Raw genomic sequence first — 22145 nt, forward strand, 5'->3', positions numbered from 1 at the left:
TTACAGAAACTCTCCTCACCTGGTGCTGAATGCATATATCTATGGCTGAATGTACCGCTCTGGTCCGCTCTGACCACGTCACGTGATAAGGCAGTGGTTCTCAACCTGTGGGTCAGGACCCCCAGGGAGGTCTCCACATGATTTTTTTTTTGGGGGGGGGGGGGTCCCCCCAGATGACAGTGAAGTGACAATTTATTCGAATTTAAGGACTTTTAAGACTCTTTCAATACCTCAAAAATATAAAGAAAGAAAAGAAAAAGACCATTTAATTAGCCTACTGCATTAAAAGTAATCAAAAGACTATACTAAACTGGTCAAACATTGGCCAAATTGTCAAATAATATAAGAAGCAAACGTTGTGAAAATAGCCAATCTACAAGCTCACACGCCTCGCAAGCCAAGTTATATGAGAAAGCAAATATTGTGAAAATAATAAATAATACATTTGATATGGCCCAGGTCATACATTTTTATGGCCGATGGGGGGATATGTATTTTTATCCCTGCTTTTGGTCAGACCAAATTAAATATGCATTTCCTTTTGGGGAATGTAGTCTGTCTTATTAAAAAATGATGTGTTATTAACCACATTAACCCTGGCTTCCCTTCCCTACTTTGGGCAAATTTGTAAAATGTAAAATGTTTCTGAATTCTTTTACAATTTCGTACATTTCTCAAAGAAAAAAAATAATAATAATAATAGCGGTTATTAGCGGATGTACAAACTTTGTGGTATGATGCACTTCGCTATTTGTCATATAGTATATAGGCTACTGTAGGGCTTGTTAAAGATGCTGTAAGATAGTTTGTGGTTGAAACAATAGGTATTTTGTTCAAAAGTTAATTCTATATTCTGATAGTATCATTGCTACCGTTTGTTCAGTGAGGGGTCTCCCCGTCTCTCCAGCTCTTTAATAAACACAAATGTTTAATTTTTTAGGTAGATCACCGATTTGTCTGGTGCAGTGACTAAAATCTCAAAGCTAAGCCCATCTCATTTGACCCCATTAAATAAATAATCACTGCAAGCACCAACTAACAATAGCATCAGTTTGATCAGGCATTTTCTCTCAAGTTTTTTTTTTTTTTAATGATTTAATGATGTTTTTATTATTTCAAATCTGGATTTATAATAATTAAATACTCACATGATTATAAACCATATGGTGGCAGGAAAGCAAACATTATGTACAATGTCAAAAGTGCATTCTGTTAAAAAAAAGAAAAATGACATAATAGGCAAGTTGAGCAGCACCCTATGAGGGGAGACACCTCTCCTCTCACATCTAGGGAGCCAGATTCACTCAAAATCAGGCTCGACTTGACATAACTGTCAGTCACTAGTTCTTAGATTAATACAAATCTAATGTACTGATTTTACATCATAATATAATTTCTTTTCTTTACATTTGTATGGCAAAATATATGTGTAACTGTGCTTGGTGAGAATGAAACATTAAAGACATCAGACATCAGTGTCTTTGAGCAACAAAAAAAAAGAGAAAAGGAGGGTTTGTTGTCATCAGCAAAAGTCACCGTTCACATTTCTGCCCCCTCCAGCCTGTGTCTTCCTGCATGGTGATGTTACAGTTAAATTGGTGACCTATCTTTTGGGCCTCACCTAACACACATTGAGGTCTTGCAATACATGGCCTAAATACCAGTAAGTTTAACTCTGTTAAACATACAGCAGTGATTTTCGTTCAGACAATGACGTCATGTTAAGTCCAACAAGTTGGTCACATATTTCGGTCAACAATTTCACCGTAACGCCGCCATGCTGGAGGTGAGAGGAGGTAGAAATTTGAGCATTCGGAGTTTGGCTCTTGAGTTGGTTTGTTAGATGAAGACACATGCACAGCAAAACCTTTTAACTCTGAGTGAAAAAAACGACCTTTGTGGGGTACATACTGCGTTAGTTGAGTCACATTATTGTATTATCCTCTGTGATTTTACCAGGATAATTGCACCGTGCAGAGTAATTAAGCTTAATTCATACGTTAATTTATAATTTATATACGTTAATTTTACTTATACCTTGCAGACAAAGACTGATCGATCTAGAAGCTGACAACACGTCACATTAGGTTGTAGATCAGCTCTTCTTTTAATTATGAATTGGGCTTTATTGTTGGACCTGAAACTACACTATGCAATGTACAGCTTGCATGTCCAAATACTGCCTTTGTTAAAGAGAAAAAGCAAGACATTAAAGCCTAATTATGCTCCGTCGCACACAGAAAATAGCCGATCTACATGATCACAAGACGATGTGCTGTGAACTTGTATACCGGCTATTTTCGGGGTGTGATGCCGTTGTGCGACTAAATATGAATGGGGTTTAACAGCGTCAAAAATCAGTAACATCTGAGTGGTTCATTGTGGTATGAATCACCTACTGTGTGGTCTTCATGAGACAACAAGACAAGCGTGTTTACTACTCTATGAGATAGGGCTGGGTAATTAACCGGAAATATATCGAAACCGACATTCTCAATCAATAACCGACTAAATCTTGCTCATATGATTTTTTTAACCCTGTATTATACTTCATTGTACAATAGTGGCGTACAAAAATAGGCAATCTACAAGCTAACAACGCGTTGTGAGCTTGTAGATCTGTTATTTTTTACTATTTCTTTAATAATGAAATAACCGTGATATTGATTTGAAGTCATATCACCCAGGCCTATTATGAGACATGAATGGTCCAGAGATGCTTAAGAGCAGATGGATGCTGTCCATCTCTATGGGAACGGTGAGGGGGTGTGGTGGGGGGGATCTCTGTGTCCAGAAGACAGGTCAAAGTTCACGCCACTGAGGAGGAAGCCAGGAAGGAGGACTTTATGAATGTTCCAGCAAGGAGAGTGGTGTTTCCCTTTGTGTTCGAACGTGATGGAGAGAACCTGGTGGACAAGAGTTTCTCCTCTCTCCCTCTTTTCTCTCTCTCATCCAATCCTCTCATTTTTTGACGCAACTCGGCCAGCTGAGACCTCCGCAGGCAGCAGAGACGATGATGTAGAGGACCACCTTGAGGAGCACAGAGACGAACATCATGTGTCAACATTATGCTATAATCCAGTGGTTCTCAAACATCTTCATGTCAAAGACTCCCAAATTCATTTTATATTTATTTGGCTGCAGACCCCCATCTAAGAATATTCTTTTTACTCTAGTGGAACCCCAGTCTGCACACTAAAAAATAAAGCAGGCATTCTGCTGTACTGGAACCACTAGGGTTCCACTTCTCAGAGGAAGTAGCCTTGCATCTGCTTGTGGTTTTAAAAAAAACAAGACTTTGGTTATGCTAGAATTTACTTTTAAGCTCAGCAATAACTTCAGCTACCCATTTTAACTTTAACCAGTTTTAGCTTACAAATGCCAGTTGTTCCTTTGGGACACAGACTGATGATTTCCACGGTGACATTTATAACCAGAAACTCTTGCTTACAGCAAACTAAATATCTATATATTTATTTGGAAGAAACTTTAACGACATGCCCAAAATAGGAATGCCAGGTTGAAAGTGGTTTGATGCATTGATTCATTGAATACTTTATTAACAAGATTGCTAACAAAACATATTTTATAACATACTGTAAATACATATATTTACAGAAAAAGGAGCGGTAGGCCGTGAGGAAGAGGATGCTACTACTGAGGTGTTCCAAGGTGTTATACTAAGCTCAATTGTATTTTAAGATCAGCCATTCTTTTAGGTTAGTTTTGAGTTTGGGTGGGGAGTCGATATCTTAAATGGCTTTTGGTAAGGCATTCCACGATTTGGTGGCTGCATAGTAGAATGCATTTTTCCCCATGGCTAAAAATCTGGACACATCGGCTGCATAATAATTTCAGATACTGATGTCATCCAAAAAGTCAAATAATGGCCCATACACCAGCCCGTTATTGTGTGTTGTAGATACTCACCAGACACACCAGTACTATGACCAGCGTTAGTTTAAGGTTCTTCATGCACATGGCACGGGCCAGATTCCTACTGGTCGTCTTAAACGTCACCGACTGGAGGAAGAAATAACCCTAAGAGTTCAGGTAAGTGTGTACATCATGTCCTTAAAACATCTAAATGTTACATCAAATCAGTAACGCAATCCAAAACCTCACCTAGTGATCGTTAAAATGACTGACTGACTGACTTGAAATGACTGCCTTCATGTTTACTTATTACGATTTCACACTTGTAATTTCTGGATTATAGCGTCTGCTAAATGTTAAGTTGCTAAATACTATGTATATTGTATATTTATAATCAACTTAATTAATATAATCAAGTCATCGTTCATTTTTATGACGCAATTCTCATCAATGCTAAAGTTTGCTAAATTATATTAAATTATAAATCATCATACTAAACAAATTAGCTATTTACATAAGAGTAAGACTACATATCGTTGCTTTCGGGTGGAAAACCTTGTACGTCTAAAACCGTTCCTTTTTTATTATTATTTTAAAACATCTATAAACTGTGAAAATAGCTGATCACAACGCTGTGCGACTTTTGTGCGGAACTTCTATGACAAAGTAGGGAGATATAGAGATACAAAGTTTCTGCCCGACAGCAACAATATAAAACACATGTCAGGGTCATAAACTGTCTTCATGTTCCTTCGTGTTAGAAGAAATATGATCCAATCAACAAACTCACCGAATCAACCAGGTTTTCTGTCTTGTCAATGAGCAGCTCCAGCTTCTCTCCTCTCTGAGCCACCAAGTCTACAGACAAAACAAAATACACAATATTGATGTTCCAACCAACTATATTTCATACGTCTCTCTCAATACATCCTTTAGTTACTGTTAAGGCGGCTTTCATCTCATATCTCAAGTTTTTGATAGGTCACATAGTTACCCACTAAGCCTTGAAACACCTTCCGAACCACACTGGTTAGATATCTCAATTTAGTTCTAATCGGAGACAACTGCGGCGGGTCCTGGTCTTTAGGGAACCAGTCCCCTTTCCTTTAATTACCTAATTACACAATTCAATATACATACAGTATATGTACCATGTCATGATGACATGTTATTATTTAGGGACAGTCAAAGCAATGAAGAGATAGAGAAATGACATGACTGTTTTTCTTTAGCTGTTCAATGTGAAATTATTTAGATCATCCTAAATCGACACGCGTGTGCATGCAATTCTCAATGATCATAACTAGACCTGTGCTCCTCAGGCACAGGGGAAACTCAGGGACCACGCAAGTCAGCAACAATGTAAATCAGGAATTATGCAAGTTGGGAATGCATGCTCCACCAGCTTATGTAATATCCACATACACACAGGCACACGTGAATGGAGTTCTAATATGCACATTGCACACCACCACTTCTATTGGCGCAGAGGCACAAACGAAACGCAAAGCTCCAAGGGTTGGCCAATCAGGGAAGTCGATGCAAAGCCCCCCCCCACACCCCAAACACACAGATATTTGATGCATCCTCCACAGTTTGCAGACACACAGAGATATAGACATTGTCACATTTGTGTTTTTTTTGTTTCTCTGAAACCATTTGTTAGCCTGAATTGCCATCTGCGACACACACATACACACCAAGTTTGAAGTCAAACGGTCGGACAGTGCCCGAGTTATTCCCGGGACAGACATACAGACATAGATAGATATACTGTATATATACACCACGCCCCAACCTCTCCATATAAGGAGGACACCAGGGTGGTCTTGGCGCTGGCAGGAGGGTCCTGTTAAGGCTCAGAACATGATGGACAGATAGAGGAACAGAGTGACAAAGTGAACCTGTGTGGGCATGACCTCATACAGCATCAGAGAAAAGGGGGAGCTGGTCAAGGTGTTTGAATTACAATAGGAGTCCAATTCCTAGTCATGGACATGAAAATGACTGCTGTGTGGATCTGCCTGTGTGTCTTGTCATACAGACGCCAGCGACATGAAGCTTCAAACTGATACCCGACACTTGTCGCTATGTGATGACAGGCGTAATGTGCTACAAAAAAAATGTTTTCCAATCACGCAGTGAAGCCAAGAACAGGGACAATGTGGTTAATTCACTGTCAGAGAATGAGGCCCACTGACATTAGAACTTTGTCCATGTCTCCGTATTATATTTCTCATATCGCTCATTACATCATTAGTTAATAATCCAGCCCCATTTACAGAGTCGCACATTTAAAAAGAAACAGTGACAGTGACTCACCTATGTTCCGTACCATGATGCCTTTCAGGTCGTCAACCTGCATCTGGGTCTCTGTCAGACGGTCGGACCCTCGGGGGTCTGAGTGGTGTTTCTAGGGTAGAGACAGAGTTTAAAAAAGGGGAGCGTAGTTGGTTGGATCGACACATGACCATAATAACAGTTATTAAGAAAGTGATAAGTATGGGGCGGCAGTGGCTCAGGGGTAGAGTGGCCGGGTAGAGTGAACTGGAAAACCGCAAGGTTCCCAGTTCGATCCTGGGCTCCCCTAGAGTTAGTGTCGAAGTGTCCTTGAACAAGACGCTGAACCCCTAATTGCTCCCGATGAGCAGGTTGGTGCCTTGCATGGTTTCCTCCGCCATCGGTGTATGAATGTGTGTGTGAATGGGTTAATGGCACAATCAATGTAAAGCGCTTAGGATAGAAGCGCTATATAAATGCACCATTTACCATTTATACAGATCTAGGGACTTAATATTGCGCTGGTTTTGAAGTGTTCTACAGAAGTGGTTCTGTAAGTGGAGTCTGTGAGAGGGTTCCAGGGGGTCCCCAGCTAAATGATTGATAGTTAGGAAGCGAATGGACCATTGCGGGTCTGTAACTCAGAAAGTGTACAATTGGAACCAAATGGACCCTTAAGGGTCCATTTGGTTTCAATTGTACACTCTCAAGAGTTAAGGGGGGTCCGTGGACTAATGCATACTAAACTGGGGGGGTCCTTGAAATTAAACGGTTGGAGATTCATTGTTCTACAGGCAACAGGAAAACAAAAGCAGAAATCTGCACACACCCGTTAAAAAGAAAACAGAACATTAAAAAAAAAAAAATATATATATATATATATATATATATACATACACACACAGTATATCCAGCTTACAACTGGCATCTGTTACATGCATGACTTGCATTTCAAGTCTCCCCTGTGAGGCCGAGAGGAGTCACATGCAGACCTCACATGCTCCCGCTCATTCTAATCCCTTTGCATTGTTGGCAGACTCACCATCTGAGCGGCGAGCGTGGAGGAGAACTCGCTGTTCATGGCGTACGGCAGAGCGGTCTGCGCCCGCGAGCCATACGTCGTCTGGAAGCGTTTCTTCACCTCGCTGAGGAAGCTGAACGCACGCGACCTCTCAAAGTCCTGCCGCACAACAAGAGAACAGAAACCGTGTTGAAATAGCTCTATATTTCCATAATAGCCAATGTTATAGAGTGTTTGTTCAGTAACAGGGGTCTACCCAACTCTACAGCATTTTAATAAACAGAACATACATTTTCAGGGATCGGGGTCAGGACACCAATTTCATCCAATCAGGAGAGAGAACTCATACAGGATACAGGATACACTACCTAACCCACAAGTGAAATTGGAAATGATCAGAAAAAAAGAAAAGAGCAGACAAAATTGGAACTGGAACAAAATTGAAGCTGATAAAATTAGTTCTCTCTCCTGATTGGATGAAATTGGTGTCCCATCTGAAATTGTATTTTCTGTTTACGAAAGAGCTGGGGAGACAAGGAGACCCCTGTTGAGACTGAACAAACAGTCTATAGTAACCTTTGTTGTTGTTGATTTAATAAAAAAATATCACATACAGTATCTTTAAGTGAAAACAGCAATCTACAATCTGAGCTTGCAGGTCATCTTGCTGTTTTTGTCACTTTTTGCCTATAAATGACGTGCCCAAAATAGGGACACCAGGTTCAAACTAAAGTGGTTTAATTCATGAATACATAATAAACTCAATAAGTCTCTTATTGTATCAATCAACGAATCAGTCAAACCACACAACCGCCATAAAGTACTCACATCATCGGTGATGCCCAGGTATATGATTCTGTCATGACAGATGTAATGGAACAGATAGCTGAAATAACAAAGAGGAAACCATTTCAGTCAAGTGCAGGGAACCAGAAGCAGATAATTATGTTAAAGAGAAATACAGTGGTAACAGTGGTGGACTAGGGGGGGGGGGGGGACTTGAACATCTTGAGATTGCACGTGGGTGGGCCATGTGCATTCTCAGAGAACATTTATTTTAATGATCAATCCGGATTGGGTTCCGGCTTGGATTAAAATCTATGACAATTATTTGGGGGCAGACTTGCAATATCTTCACTGCCCACCAGCTGCCCCGACCCACAGGTTGAAGTAATGAAATAAACGTTCCCATTCTGCCTATTCTGTCCAATTCTTAACCCATTTAGACCTGAGGCCGATTCTAAAAACGCCTTCTAAATCCTGACCTAAGTTTTCTGAAAAACTTCAAATATTTATTCAAAAATTACAAAAAATATATGTTGCTATATACTGTACATAGCAACAGGAACCCCAAAAGGGGTTCCCGTCCTAAACGGTATAGTTACAAAAAGGGGTTCCCGCCCAAAATGGGTTAAACGTTCTTATTCCGTCAGTCTGTGTCTGGCTACAATCTTGAACAAGCTGCCGGAACAACACAGTGTGATCCTGTGTAATAATGGTGTCAGTTAAGTCACTGAATAGAATTGTTTTGACTTGAATGACTTGAGTGTTACGGTATGTATGTGTCATTATGCACTAGTCTAGTGTCATAATGTCCACTCAAACTGATGAGTCATGCTCCTCTGTGTGTGTGTGTGTGTGTGTGTGTGTGTGTGTGTGTGTGTGTGTGTGTGTGTGTGTGTGTGTGTGTGTGTGTGTGTGCGTGTCCTACCTGCCATGGCTGTAGGTCAGTTTGTTGTTCTCGGATGGGATCTTGGCCAGGATTTGTTCGGTCACCTCCAGGAAGTTGCCGCCACACCAGGCGTGCTTGGCCAGGATGGTGGTTCCACGCGCCACCACAGCAAACAGGATTGCCATGGCAACAGCCCCGGATTTCAGGTAACGCTAACGTGAACAACTCACTGACATGATTATGATCACAGGAACGGAGAGAAGAATGGTGGGAAATAATGGAGGTGTTAACAGGAAAGCAGCAGAACGAGACACACACAGATTGAGTGTAATAGAGAGAGATGCCAGGGATGAGAAGGATGAGAGAGAGAGGCCAGGGATGAGAAGGATGAGAGAGAGAGGCCAAGGGATGCCAGAGTGAAAGAGTGATGGAAAAATAGAAAGAGGAAGTGGAAAGAGAAAGGGAGAGGAAGACTGAGAGAGAAAGAGAGAATGAGAGTGAGAGAGCAAGAATGAGAGAGCGAAAGACAGACAGACAGAGGAAAGGACAGAGAGAAAGACAGTGAGAGAAAGGGAGAGAGGAAGAGGGAAAGAGAGGAGAAGCAAAGAGGTGTGGATGGATGGAGATGAAAGACAAATAGAAAGAGGAAGCAGAGAGAGAGAGAGAGAGAGAGAGAGAGAGAGAGAGAGAGACAGACATTGGATTGACATAGTTTGGATCATGTTAGGAAACATCATCAACGACTAAATGTAACAGTTAAAACTGCTGGTGAAAACAAACCAGGATATCAACAACAACAACGATGCTAACGGTGCCAGCTAAGTAGTAAATAATTAATGAGACTATATCTGAACAACAACAGAATACATGGCTAGCTATAGCTACAGTCACAGGGAGACGCAAATGAGATACCTTCGACGTTCAAAGTGTGTGGTTTAATGTTCCGTCAACATTTAAAGAGGTTCCTAGGCTGCTAGCAGCAGGCTAGCTGCAGTGCTAATCCTTCTAGAGTGACTGTCTTCTGCTTTGCTTTGCTAATCACTCGGCAGGCAGCCGCCTCCTGACGCAGCCTCTCCCTCTCTGGGAAATGTAGTTTTTTTTTTTAAGACACGCGCCAGCCTTTGATGAGCCATGGGAACTACAATCGTGTAGAACTTCCTGTCAAGAGTTTAGACGTCACATGTTTGTGTCAGTGTTGCCAGATTTTGTGAAAGAAACAAGCAACCAGGTCTTTGAAAAGAAAAGAAAAGAAGCAACTTGGCCATTTATGATTGAACATAGCTGACCTACTGTCTACAAGCTCACAACGTGTCGTTATGAGACGCGTTTTTTTATTTTTTTATCTTGAAATAAGAAGTGGAATATTTGGAATAATTTTTTAAACATTCTACCAACACAAATCTGGTAAGGGGCTCTCCTGGCACAAAACATTTTCAGATATTAATTTGAGGGTCCAAACCATAACATGAAAATATTTGAGAATCACTGGTTTAAATAATAATTAGCCCAAATAAGCAACTACAGACTACACTTTAGAAACAAGCCCCAAAACAAGCCCCCAAAAAAACAAGCAACTTCACAGAAGTCCATGTCGCTTATAATAGGTGGACATGGCAACCCTGTTTGCCTCGCTAATCACTCGGCAGCCTCCTCCTGACACAGCCCCTCCCCCTCTCCGGGAAATGTAGTTATTTAACGACACACCTCGGCGTCTGGCCTCACGGTGGAGATGAGCCATGTGAACTACAACCACGTGAAAACTTCCTGTCAAGAGTTTAAACGTCACATGTTTTTGTCCGTACGTCATGTGTAAGCGACAACAGTAGTGTGTTACTTGTGTTGTTGAAAGTTGAAAGCATGGCAGGAGATGGCGAGAAGAAACCAGTCCTGGAAATGGTAAGTAGCTAACATACCAGTATCTTATGTAATATACATAATAATGTAATGTAATAGAATGCCTGAGTTGCAGTCTGTGCCTGGTAAGGAGAGGAGGGATGAGGATACGTACAACTACAAGCAGTATATTTAGATCAGAAAGCCATCTGACTGTTAAAAGAGAAAAATAAATAAACCTGAATGCAATTAAATTCAATTACTGAAATGATACAGAGATGAACATTAATGTAAATCTGTATACAGGATTCTGTGTATCTGCCACAGAATCCTGTAACACAGCGTGTGTCCACTGGAGGGCAGCATTTGACTAAAGACTCTTATGTAAATAACTCAGGACTGTTTTCTTGAAATGGGAGTGAAGTGAACAGTAGCCTGGGTAAAGTGAAAACAAATGAAAATGAGTTTTCCGGAGGGAGGGGTTTACCCAGGCTAAGTTAACAGTATATCATTTATAATAATATTTATAATTCTGATTATTCATCACCAGGGCCCTTTTTTAAGGTGGGGCTTTCTGTAATACATTGATAGTAGTGATGGACCAAGTCTGACAGAGATTCATTTGAATTAATTATGACATTTGTGTATCTCTGACAGTCTTGGACACTTGCCACAACTAGCCACTGGAATTCCATGTTTAATGCCCTTACATAAAGTGTTTACCCTAAGCCTAAAACCACGGATGTTACCCTTCCGTACTTTGTGTTCTGTAATATTCTGTTGTTTGATAGTGTTATAATCCCGATTTAATCGAGAAGCACGGTTAATTAAAAACAAAATCTATATATTAACAAATAATCGATCAACCATTTCCGTGTTATTTTGTACTTCGTCGCACAATGGTGTCATGCAAAAGTATAGTACTGATGGTTCACGTATTGGCATACTGCACATTACACACATACGCACACACACATGCACACAGTGGAATTTAGGAATGTAAAAGATCAACATTTTACTCCCATGAAAAGGGCGGTTCATGGAGTGTAAAAATGTAATGTCACAGCTGAAATGTCTGCTGTTCTGCCATGTTGTTGTTGTCTAGGTGCATGAGATAAATGTTGTTGTTGTTGTTGTTGCGTTCAGGTGCAGGCAGATGGCGCTGACGAGGGCTGTGTGACCTTCGTGCTGCATGATGAGGACCACACGCTGGGGAACTCCCTCAGATACTTGGTAATGAAGAAGTAAGTAACTGTCTGATCGTCAGCCCTGACCCACTGGCGTGGTCATGAGTTTGACCCTGATTTTCTCTTTCAACTTGGAACAAACTCAACCCCCCCCCTCCCCCCCCAACCCACAGGAACAACATTTGTAGTATAGAGAGCAGTGGTTCTCAGGGGGTCCCCAACGAATTGTGGTTAACCACTTTGACCCTATTTTATACTTCGGCCATTTTTGAAACATTTGGAAATATCGCAATAAATCGTTTTGGAATAATAGTTGAATTATGTACACAAATCTTCTCTGGCAAAACATCTTTTTAATGTGGGTGTCTGCAGCCAAATACAATTTGGGGGTCCTTGACATGAAAATGCTTGAGAACAGTGGTATAGAGTAAGATTATTTGATCGCTGCTCCCTTTGCCTCCATCTTCAGCTGAGTTTCGCTTTAATTTGTCTCGTTTGACTGATGCAAAATTGGGTGAATTTAACTTAGAAAAAGTCTGACAATAGTGTTCAGAATCAAAGTCAAGATCAATTTTATTTGTCAGGTACATTACATATGAAGCATAAATCATCTCTGTTGGCGGTTTCCTTCAGTAACTTTCCACAAGAATACATCTTTGTTCCAAATGTTAGTAAATGTTAATCGTTACGTCAGTTCAGATCAACGTGAAATCCTAGAGTTGTTCCGATACCAGTATCGGAAATGCCTCCGATATTCGCCAAAATGCTGGTATCGTAATTGGCAAGTACACAAGTCTAGGCACTGATCCGATACCACGTAATTAATCATGTGATGGTGGTTCATTTAGAAAAAATATATAATGTTTTGAATGCTGAGTTTTTAAGTTGATGTTGCACTACTGTTTTATAATGTTGCTGTACTGTTTAATTATTTATTATTATTATTTTTTTCAACAATATGTTTATTTATTTTTCCTTTCTTTTCACAAATGTTTTAACATTATATTACAAACACAACAGAAAACAAAAAGGACAATTAGAATAAAACATACAAGACAATCAATGAAAAAACAAAAGAAAAACATACTTTGACATCAGCACTACTCCTCTCCAGATTCTTCCATTAAATGTGGCAGATTATTGTTTTCCATATACTGTATAAAACGACCCCACACCTCCTGAAACATCTCTTGTTTGTCCTTAAGTATATATGTGATTCTTTCTAGGGGTAGGCATAAAGACAGTACCCTGAACCACTGTGCAATGCTTGGTCTATCCGGCCTCTTCCAGGTCAATGCAATTACTCTTTTGGCTTGTAAAAGACAAATATCTATGAATATTCTCTCATTGCGCCTTATTCTGTGTCCAACTGGATAGAGGCCTAGCAGAAAGAACTTAGGTTCTGGTACAATGTTAATTAAAAGTATCCTTTGTATTTCCTGCCCAATCTCCCTCCAAAAGTCCATCAATCTTGGGCATGACCATAAACAGTGGAACAATGTGCCTCTATCTTCACCGCATCTGGTGCATAAGTCCGGAATATCGTTATTAAACTTATTAAGCTTCACAGGTGTGATGTACACTCTCATAAGCCAATTGTATTTAGGGTGACCACCTTCAAACAGACCCATTGAGGGACAGATGTACCCGTTCCGCGGGACATCGCGGGACACATGCCCGGTCCTCATGCACGCGCGCGCAGCGCGCGTGCATGAGGACCTCCCGTTCGCGCGTGCGAAGCGCGCGCGTACATTTTTTGCGCGGTTCTGGCCGGATTGGGTTCGTTTTTGGTTTCTTTATTTCGGTTTTAGGGTTAAGATTAGGGTTAGGTTAGGGTTATGTTATTTAATTCTTATTTTTGCCTGATTTTACCGATTTATTATCAAAAGCAAAATCGTTTTTTTTTTTTTTTTTTTCATATCTTTGATTTTCGGGACATTGCTCTGCTTGTGCGGGACGCGGGACAGAGGGTCCAATTTCGGGACTGTCCCGCGAATTTCGGGACGGGTGGTCACCCTAATTGTATTGAAGAAGTTTTAGGCGTGTATTCCCAGTCTGGGATTGAGCCAGTTTACAAGCTGTGCTCCACTGCTCCATTGTTAGGTCCTCCTGTAAATCTGCTCTCCAGGCATTAAGCCTATGCTCAGAGGATTCTGGAGAGAATGACATTAACAGGTCAATTTATTATTATTTAATAAATTGTGGCTGCACTTAAAGCAATTTATTAAAGGAATTGTTATTTGTTGCGATGCGCAAGTCCAGGTGTTGGTATCAGTATTGGGAAGTAAAACATTATTGGAACATCTCTAAAGAAACCCCCCCCCAAAAAAAGCCCCCCAAAACAAAATAAATAAACAAGTAAATAAATGCAACACTGATAAAAGTCTGTCTGTCTGTCTGTCTGTCTGTCTGTCTGTGTTGGTGTGGGCTTTCAGTGTAGACGTGGAGTTTTGTGGGTACAGCATCACCCATCCCTCGGAGAGCAAGATCAACTTTCGCATCCAGACGCGAGGTAAGCGTCCCCCGACCGCCGCCCGCCAGTTCCAGTTAATCCCCTCGTTCCAACCAGACCCTCAGAGAGTAAACATTACTATGTGTGTGTTGTAGAGAGTAAACATGTTGATTAGAACCCAGTGCTTTCACTTTGTCCACATGCCCCAAAGAGACATTACTGACCGACTTTCAGTAAAACACACACAATACTGTACATACAGTACACACACACACACGCACGCACGCACGCACGCACTTGTATTACTATATTTATGAGGACATAAACATTTTAGTCCGCCTATTTTATGAATGCCATTTTTACTGTCATTGGGTATTTGGAAAAGCACTATATACATTTGAGATGTATTATTATTACTGTTTTTTGTAACCATTTCTACCATGCAGGAAAATTGTGCACACGATGTCTTATTTCTCAAATTGTTCTATACTTGTGCGGACATTTGGCCCTATAGTAATCCACACACACACACACACACACACACACACACACACACACACACACACACACACACACACACACACACACACACACACACACACACACACACACACACACACACACACACACACAGAGCTCATGGAGGTTCATAGAAGGTAATATGCAGTTTCTTTGTTCCAGCTGTCATTTTGCACATCCCTAAGTCGTTAAACAGGCTTCAGCAAATAAAAAGGATTGTTGACGAAGGAGGAAAACAACTTGAGTTTTGTGGGAACAAGAGATGTTCTTTTTTTTTCATGAGCGCTTCAGGACTCATATTTTCACCTGATCCTGCTCATGTGGGACACAAACAAACGCACTCTTCATCTGTGTGTGTGTGTGTGTGTGTGTGTGTGTGTGTGTGTGTGTGTGTGTGTGTGTGTGTGTGTGTGTGTGTGTGTGTGTGTGTGTGTGTGTGTGTGTGTGTGTGTGTGTGTGTGTGTGTGTGTGTGTGTGTGTGTGTGTGTGTGTGTGGGCAGCAGCAGTGATGTAAAGTAACTAAGAACATTTACTCAAGTACTGTACTTAAGTACAATTTTGAGGTATCTTCACTTTGCTGGAGTATTAACAATTTTCAGTACTTTTACTTCTACTCCACCACTTCTCAGGTGCAAATATTGTACTTTTACTCCACTACAATTATTTGAAAACTTTAATTGTAGATTTTGATTATTATTACAAAACATACAGTAACCACTTCAACCCTATACACATTTCGTCCATTTCAAAATAGCCGATGTACAAGTTCACAATGCGTCGTGATGCGAGGCATTGTGAGCTTGTAGATCTGCTATTTTCAAAATATTTTTATACAATTGAAAACTTTAAATGGGACATTCTGCTTAATGAGTACTTTTACTTTTGGTACTTTAAGTACATTTTGATGCCAATACTTTTGTACTTTTACTCAAGTATTACTCAAATTTGAATTACAGATTCACACTTGTAACAAAGTATTTCTATATTGCGGTATTGATGCTTTTACTTAAGTAAAACATGTGAGTACTTTAAGGCAGTCAGTACTGAACTAGGCTTTTACCGTGGTCCAGCCAAGTAGCTGTTGATGGTGTACTGTAGCCACGGCTGCAAATATCGATCATTTTCTTGGTGAATATTCTATCCATTACTTTTCGATTAATATTGAATAATTGAAAAGTGCTTACATGTTTCTATATACATGTACTGTTGCACCCCTAGCTGTCCTGTGGCATACTGTAGTTTATGTACTGTACGTTATAGTATACCTGTCTACCATAGTATCCTACAGTATAATATACTGTACTTTGGCTGGAGTTGAAAGGTTTTGTGCTTGTTAATTCTTCTTGTTAATTGTTTGTTTTAGGAGGAGTTCCTGCTACAGAACCACTGAGGAAAGGTCTGAACGACCTCACAGATGTCTGCCAACACGTTCTGAACACCTTTCAGGTACACTTAATCACTCTTTCTTATTGGTATACATTATCAGCGTTATTATTTAGCAATACATTATTAGTGTTTAAGTACACTGTTAATGATAATAGCTTGAATTTATATAGCGTCTTTCATGAACCCAAGGACGCTTTACATCAAAAACAATGAACAAGCAACCAACAAACAAAACAACAAACAACTATTTGCCATAAGCCTGAGACAATAGGTGTCTTTTCAAGGCAGCCTTAGTGTTGGAGCATGGCGAAACTCCATTGGGAGAGAGTTAACCACTTAAACGGAACCCCAGCATCCGTATTAGTGAGGAAAGCTTTCGCAGAAAATAGATTGACAAGCTCACAATAACATAAAACGGAAAATAACCTAGTATAGAGCCCTGAAGGTCTCAACCATATAGGGTTTTTAAGTGGTTAATATTCAGATATACTCGCACGTCGCATTGCAACACGTTGTATACCAGCTATTTTTGCTACTTTTCTGCAACACTCTTGTACAATTAAGTACGGCATTAAGTTACGGGGGGGGACATGAAAAGTTTAAATATGGAGATACAAGGTTTCTGCCCGACAGCAACTATATCTTGTGTACAAATTGACCCACATATCCCCTCAAGATGTACGCAGGCATGGCCAATCATAGACAAGCACTTAGACACGGATAATAAATATGTATTTGAAAGGAGTATAGGAGAAAACCGCTTAAAGTCAGAGTTCAGACTTGTCTCATAGCTTCTGACAGGCATTTTTTGTATCGTGAACATATGTATGTATAAGTCAAGTCAAATTGTATTTATATTGCACAGTTCACACAGTAAACCCAATGTGCTTCTCATTAAAGGACAACAGATGTACAGAATGTGTACAGATATCCAAAGCACGGTTTAACCCCACCCAAACCACCCATCCAAACATTCTGAAGATACAGTATTTATAATTGACCGATATTTTCCGCTATCGATTTTTATGCTAATATCGGCCGATAATATCGAACATCCCTATAAATGACCATGTGTAAATAATGTATGCGCTCTATAAAGCTGCACCTCTACCCCGGATTTGAACCTGGTGTCCTGCGCAAGTTCTGGCATTTCTACCATTGAGCTAATAGAGCCGGGCTGCTTGCTCAGGGGATAAATTGAATCTTGACCGTCAGGCCAAAATTTTTGTCAGATCCAGTGTCTAGGTGAGACATGACCTAAATGTCTCAATAGAAGAGCAGGGAGACAAAAAACAACCACCCCAATTGTAAAAAAAAAAGAGTTATATTGTATTAACATACTCTTTACATAGTGCCGCTTTAAAACCGGACCAGAGCGTTCTGAAATAAGAGTCTCACAACATATTTATGAACATGTTGAAATATTATACTCGTATGGTGTCACACACTCGTTACCATTGGTTAGGTGTGTTTATCTTTTAAATTAAATTAAACTTTAATATGGTACTGCTGTCATGGAAAGATTTTCTGTTTTAAAGACAGCAAGACACTAATGTTAGTTACTGGGCTCCCATGGTCATGGAATTCCTGGAAATATTTTGAAATAAGAAAAACTGTTTTCCAGGCCTGGAAAAGTTATGGAATTAATCAAATGCTTCGGAAAATGTTTGGGTATGCAGTACATTGTTTTTGGCTATTGATTTTGTTCATAAAAAACATGTCCCAAAACATGTCTAACGTTATGTGAAATACCTGTGGCCTAATGTGTAGAGGACGTCACGTGACAAAAGGAATAGAGCTACAAGCTAACAACATGTTGCATTGTGATACGTTAGCTTGTAAATCTGTTCTTTTTGTCACGTGACACCTTCTCTCAAGTCAGTTTTGGGCCATTGATAGCACACAGGTGTAAGAGCCTCATTATTGCACCGTATGATTGCTATATAGGCCTGGAAATTTGGTAAAATACTTTGGTAAAGGTATGGAAAAGTCTTGAAAATTCATTGTTACAAATGTGTGGGAACCAAGTTATTAAAGTAGATTATGGTTAATAGCCTAGTGGGGGAAAAAAAGGTAATTAACTCGTTGACTGACAAATCAAAGGCCCAGACTGCCGAAGACGTCTTTTGACGCTTGTTGTGCTTTTAGTTTTTTACACTAGATGCCACTCTTCGCTAAGACATGAGTGACCATTTCATTCTCAGTCACACAGATCCAGGAGATCATGTGATCACAAGATCTCCTCCACCATTCACTTCCTGGTAAGCGTATTTGGGGAAAGGCTGTATCTTGCCTTCCTTGTTTTCGTCTGCATTTTTGTCGATACATGCTATATTCAACGGACGGTCGAAATTATTTTTTCGTTTCGCGGAAGCACAGAGAAAACCTCTGTGTCGATCATACTGGAGATAAATATTCTGTGACTAGCTGAAAGGGTAAGGAAAATGAAAAATCTCTGGCAGTCTGGGCTTTATTTATTCATTTACTGCAGCAGTAAATGAGTTAAGGCTATTCCTTTGCGTGCGGGCGCGTGTGATACATGCACCTGGGTATTCAGGTTCAAGTTGGTATCCACATACTGACACTGAGGAGGCAGTGTCAACACACTATGTTGAGAGGCTCAACTGGAACATTGAAGAAAACAAAAAACCCTAATCCAACACAGCCCAAAGCACCATGCTGTCTTGTTTGCTATTGAAACACTCAAACACCCCCCCCAAGCCACAAAAATCATCCCAGTCTTTCAGTTGGTGCGGTAAGGCTTCTCATTCTCCCCAAACCACCTCCCCAACAGTTCACCAACATTGACTCTACAATTCATAACCCGGAACGGATCTGAAGCTGCTTCTGAATTGAGCATAAATCAGCCTTCTGAACTAACTGCCACACCCAAATTAGTAGATACTACTGGCCATTTTCATTGACTTCTCATAAATTACCAACTATATGCCATGTCCCCCAAACACTACACACAAAACTCTCCCAACCAACAGCTGTGTTTTTGAGACGGTTAATGCAGCCATTTAGCTTGGCAAAACTAACAGCAACATTTTTTGTTTTTAACACAAAAATGACAACAGGAAAAGCACATGCCAACATAAAGACAATAAGAAACTGTGTAAAATGTATTTCCAAAAGTGTGAGCCACATAGCCAAGTGCTTTAAAGGTTTAAAAATATAAAAACAAAAAAACGATTGAATAAAATAAACATTCGAACACCCAGTCATTGAAGGACATCGCAAATAAGGACAGGACATGACTGCAATGAAAAGAATTGCAAGCACATAAAATTACGCCTCAGGCTCATTGGCTTTGGTCTTTGGCCTCGTATTACTGGTTCTTACAATAAAGCCATTTATCTGTCCTGACTCGTATAGTACTCTGAAGTGAATGACCTCACAAAACACGTTCATTCAACTCCTTCAAGTTCTTCACTGTGACCTTGACCTTTGACCACCTACGTCCGTTTGTCCTTGAATCCAACTAGACGTTTTTGCCTAATGTCATGAAATTCCCCTCAAGGCGTTCCTGAGATATCGCGTCCATAAGGACCACCTGTAAACATGCTTCCGGCCATGGCTTCAGTGCGTCATGGAAAAAAAGAGTTTATATAGAGGCCTGTATGGAACGTTCTGACATTTTACATTCTAGTAGACCCATGAGGCATAGCTGTACGTAATTATCGAATCAGCACTTGACATCTGTGTAGCTGTTGATGTCAACATTTGTTTTTCATGAAGATATTCTCTGAAAAGAATGCAGTTAATTGTGTTGAGACTCTGGAGAAAAGTGTCAACTCAATTGAGAAAATTTACACATTTAAACTGCGAGAAATGACAGACTGTGCAGACGCCCCGCAGTGATACATTGATAACGGGGAAGAGCAAGAGAGAGGCCACATGGGTCAACATGAGAGCTTAAAAGATAAATTCTAATTCAAATTTAACAGTTTCCTTTCTCGGAATAACATTTCAAACTCATTATATTTTTATGTGAAGCTGAGAGATTGATCTGGTGGGATTAACAATTTGTCAGTTGTGGAGAACAGAGAGAGGTTTTGATCATCATTTATCATTCTAGAGAAATGCGAGGCAGTCGTGAAAACTTAATTTATTTTGTTGTGGTGAGTTTTTTTGTAGGTTTCATAATTAACTTGTAGCTTGGGGTTTGAGCATTTTGGCTTCGCATGAGTGAAGTTCCAGTGAGGAAATCCTTGGTCTGGCCCAGCATGACAGTCCCCCAGTTGAAAGGAGAAGGTCAGACACATGTCCTAGTGTCTGTGCGCTGCTCTCACTCTGCTGCAGCAGCAGGCAGCCGTCTTATTCAGTGGTTCCCAAACAATGGTCCCGAGCCATTGTTTGGGATCCCTACTGCTTTCATTTTTTACGTTTTCAAAAAAGAAAATGATTAATTCAAAAATCTTTAAAAAAAACGTTTCAGGAAAAAAATCTAACATTTAAAAAAAGAATCCATGAATTTAAAAGAAATAGTGAAAATAGCCCATCGAGCTTGTAGATCGGCTATTTACACTATTAGCCCATTAAAACCGGAAAAGCATCTCTGTATTTTTTTATTTTTTTGAGTTGGTAATTCAAAAATAGCAGATATACAAGCTCATAGCGAGTCACTTCGTGCCGCGCTGTGAGCTTGTACATCCGCTATTTTTGAACATTTTTGAAGAATCTTGAAAGTGTGAGAACTACTGATTTTAGAAGGCATTTGTAGAATCGGCCACAGTAGAAAACAGAAACGAGCACTCTCAGTCTGTATCTAATGCAGTTTGCCAGATACGCGGCTCACAAAGATTCACAGTAAGAAAGTAATAGCCAGCACTCCGAAGTCCATCTGGTACTTTTAATTCATATGCGCACGGACAGTCGCATCATACACGGACACGTTTCGGCGTCAAGCCTTACTTTCGACTGGTATTTTGTATTTTTATATGTTCTATGCTCTCTATGCTATCCAAAAGGGGTATGGGGACATTAAAGTTTGGATCTCAAGCTGAAAGAGTTGTTGAAAATGTTCAGGGAGAAGGTATGGCATCCTTAAAGTGTGTGGGTTGGTTTCATTCTGCTGTTGCAGCAGGGGCTCATCTAGTGTAGTTAACTGTGTCTTACTGTTACTGTGTCTTACTGTTTTCCAGGCGCGGGTAGATGAGTTTAAACAGAAGGAGGACCTGCAACCGATGGAGTGAAGAGCACGGCAAGACCTCATTGGAGCACAGAACACAAGCACACACACACACACACACACACACACACACACACACACACACACACACACACACACACACACACACTCTCACACATTTGTATTACTATACTTGAGGACATCAGTGTTTTAGGATGCCATTTTGAGCCCTAAGGATTAGGGTTCTAATCCCTAATCCTATCAGTATCATGCACTGAAAATGGTAGATCCGCAAGCTCACAACGTGTCGCACTGCGATGTGTTGTGAGCTTGTAGATCTGCTATTTTCGTTGCACAAAACCGGCTGTGCAACTAAGTATAAATCAACCATAACTCCAACCCTTAAACCTAAGCTCTAGATGCCTAATTCTAACCCCAAACGGAATCTTTTCCTATTTGTACGGGGGGAAATTCTACTACATATGGGGACATTTGGCCACACAAGTACACGCACACACACACAAACTTACTTTTGTATATTTTTCACTTGGTTGGGAAAGTGCTGGTAGACATCTCTACTCTTCAAAATGCTATTTATGATTCCCCATTAAAACAGTCTTTGTAGCGCTTTCCTTTCTTATTACCTACAAAGTCACCTTTATTGTAAATGTCTTTCTTTTGTTTACTTTTGTCAGGCAATGTTCCTGGAATGCGGGAACGATTAGCCGAAATAAAATAACATTTCCTCTTTTGCAAAAACAAAAGACTCGGATTCCCCTTTGTCA

At 40.2% G+C, this 22145-nt stretch overlaps 2 protein-coding genes across 3 annotated transcripts; one reads left to right on the forward strand and one right to left on the reverse strand.

Annotated features, from left to right (window-relative positions):
• Nucleotides 1-1075: 1075 nt before the first annotated feature.
• Nucleotides 1076-9930, reverse strand: sybl1 (synaptobrevin-like 1). Of its 2 annotated transcripts, none has more exons than XM_084041182.1 (8): nt 9762-9930; nt 8889-9078; nt 8006-8063; nt 7199-7336; nt 6199-6289; nt 4667-4734; nt 3931-4023; nt 1076-3030 (listed from the first exon to the last, which is right to left on the reverse strand). In XM_084041182.1, the coding sequence occupies exons 2-8, from the start codon at nt 9032-9034 to the stop codon at nt 2962-2964; spliced, it is 663 nt and encodes a 220-aa protein (XP_083897308.1). In that variant the 5' UTR covers nt 9035-9078; nt 9762-9930; the 3' UTR covers nt 1076-2961. The 2 variants fall into 2 exon arrangements, with proteins under 2 accessions (XP_083897308.1, XP_083897309.1); XM_084041183.1 differs by having other exon boundaries at nt 8889-9322.
• Nucleotides 9931-10657: 727 nt separating this feature from the next.
• Nucleotides 10658-22110, forward strand: polr1d (RNA polymerase I and III subunit D). The gene is made up of 5 exons (XM_084041577.1): nt 10658-10745; nt 11829-11926; nt 14305-14381; nt 16204-16286; nt 21374-22110. Exons 1-5 carry the CDS (start codon nt 10707-10709, stop codon nt 21422-21424), a joined length of 348 nt encoding a protein of 115 aa, XP_083897703.1. The 5' UTR covers nt 10658-10706; the 3' UTR covers nt 21425-22110.
• The last annotated feature ends 35 nt before the right edge of the window (nt 22111-22145 follow it).

Source organism: Gymnoscopelus microlampas (genome assembly GCF_963454915.1).
Source record: "Gymnoscopelus microlampas genome assembly, chromosome: 18".
Lineage (NCBI taxonomy): Eukaryota > Metazoa > Chordata > Actinopteri > Myctophiformes > Myctophidae > Gymnoscopelus > Gymnoscopelus microlampas.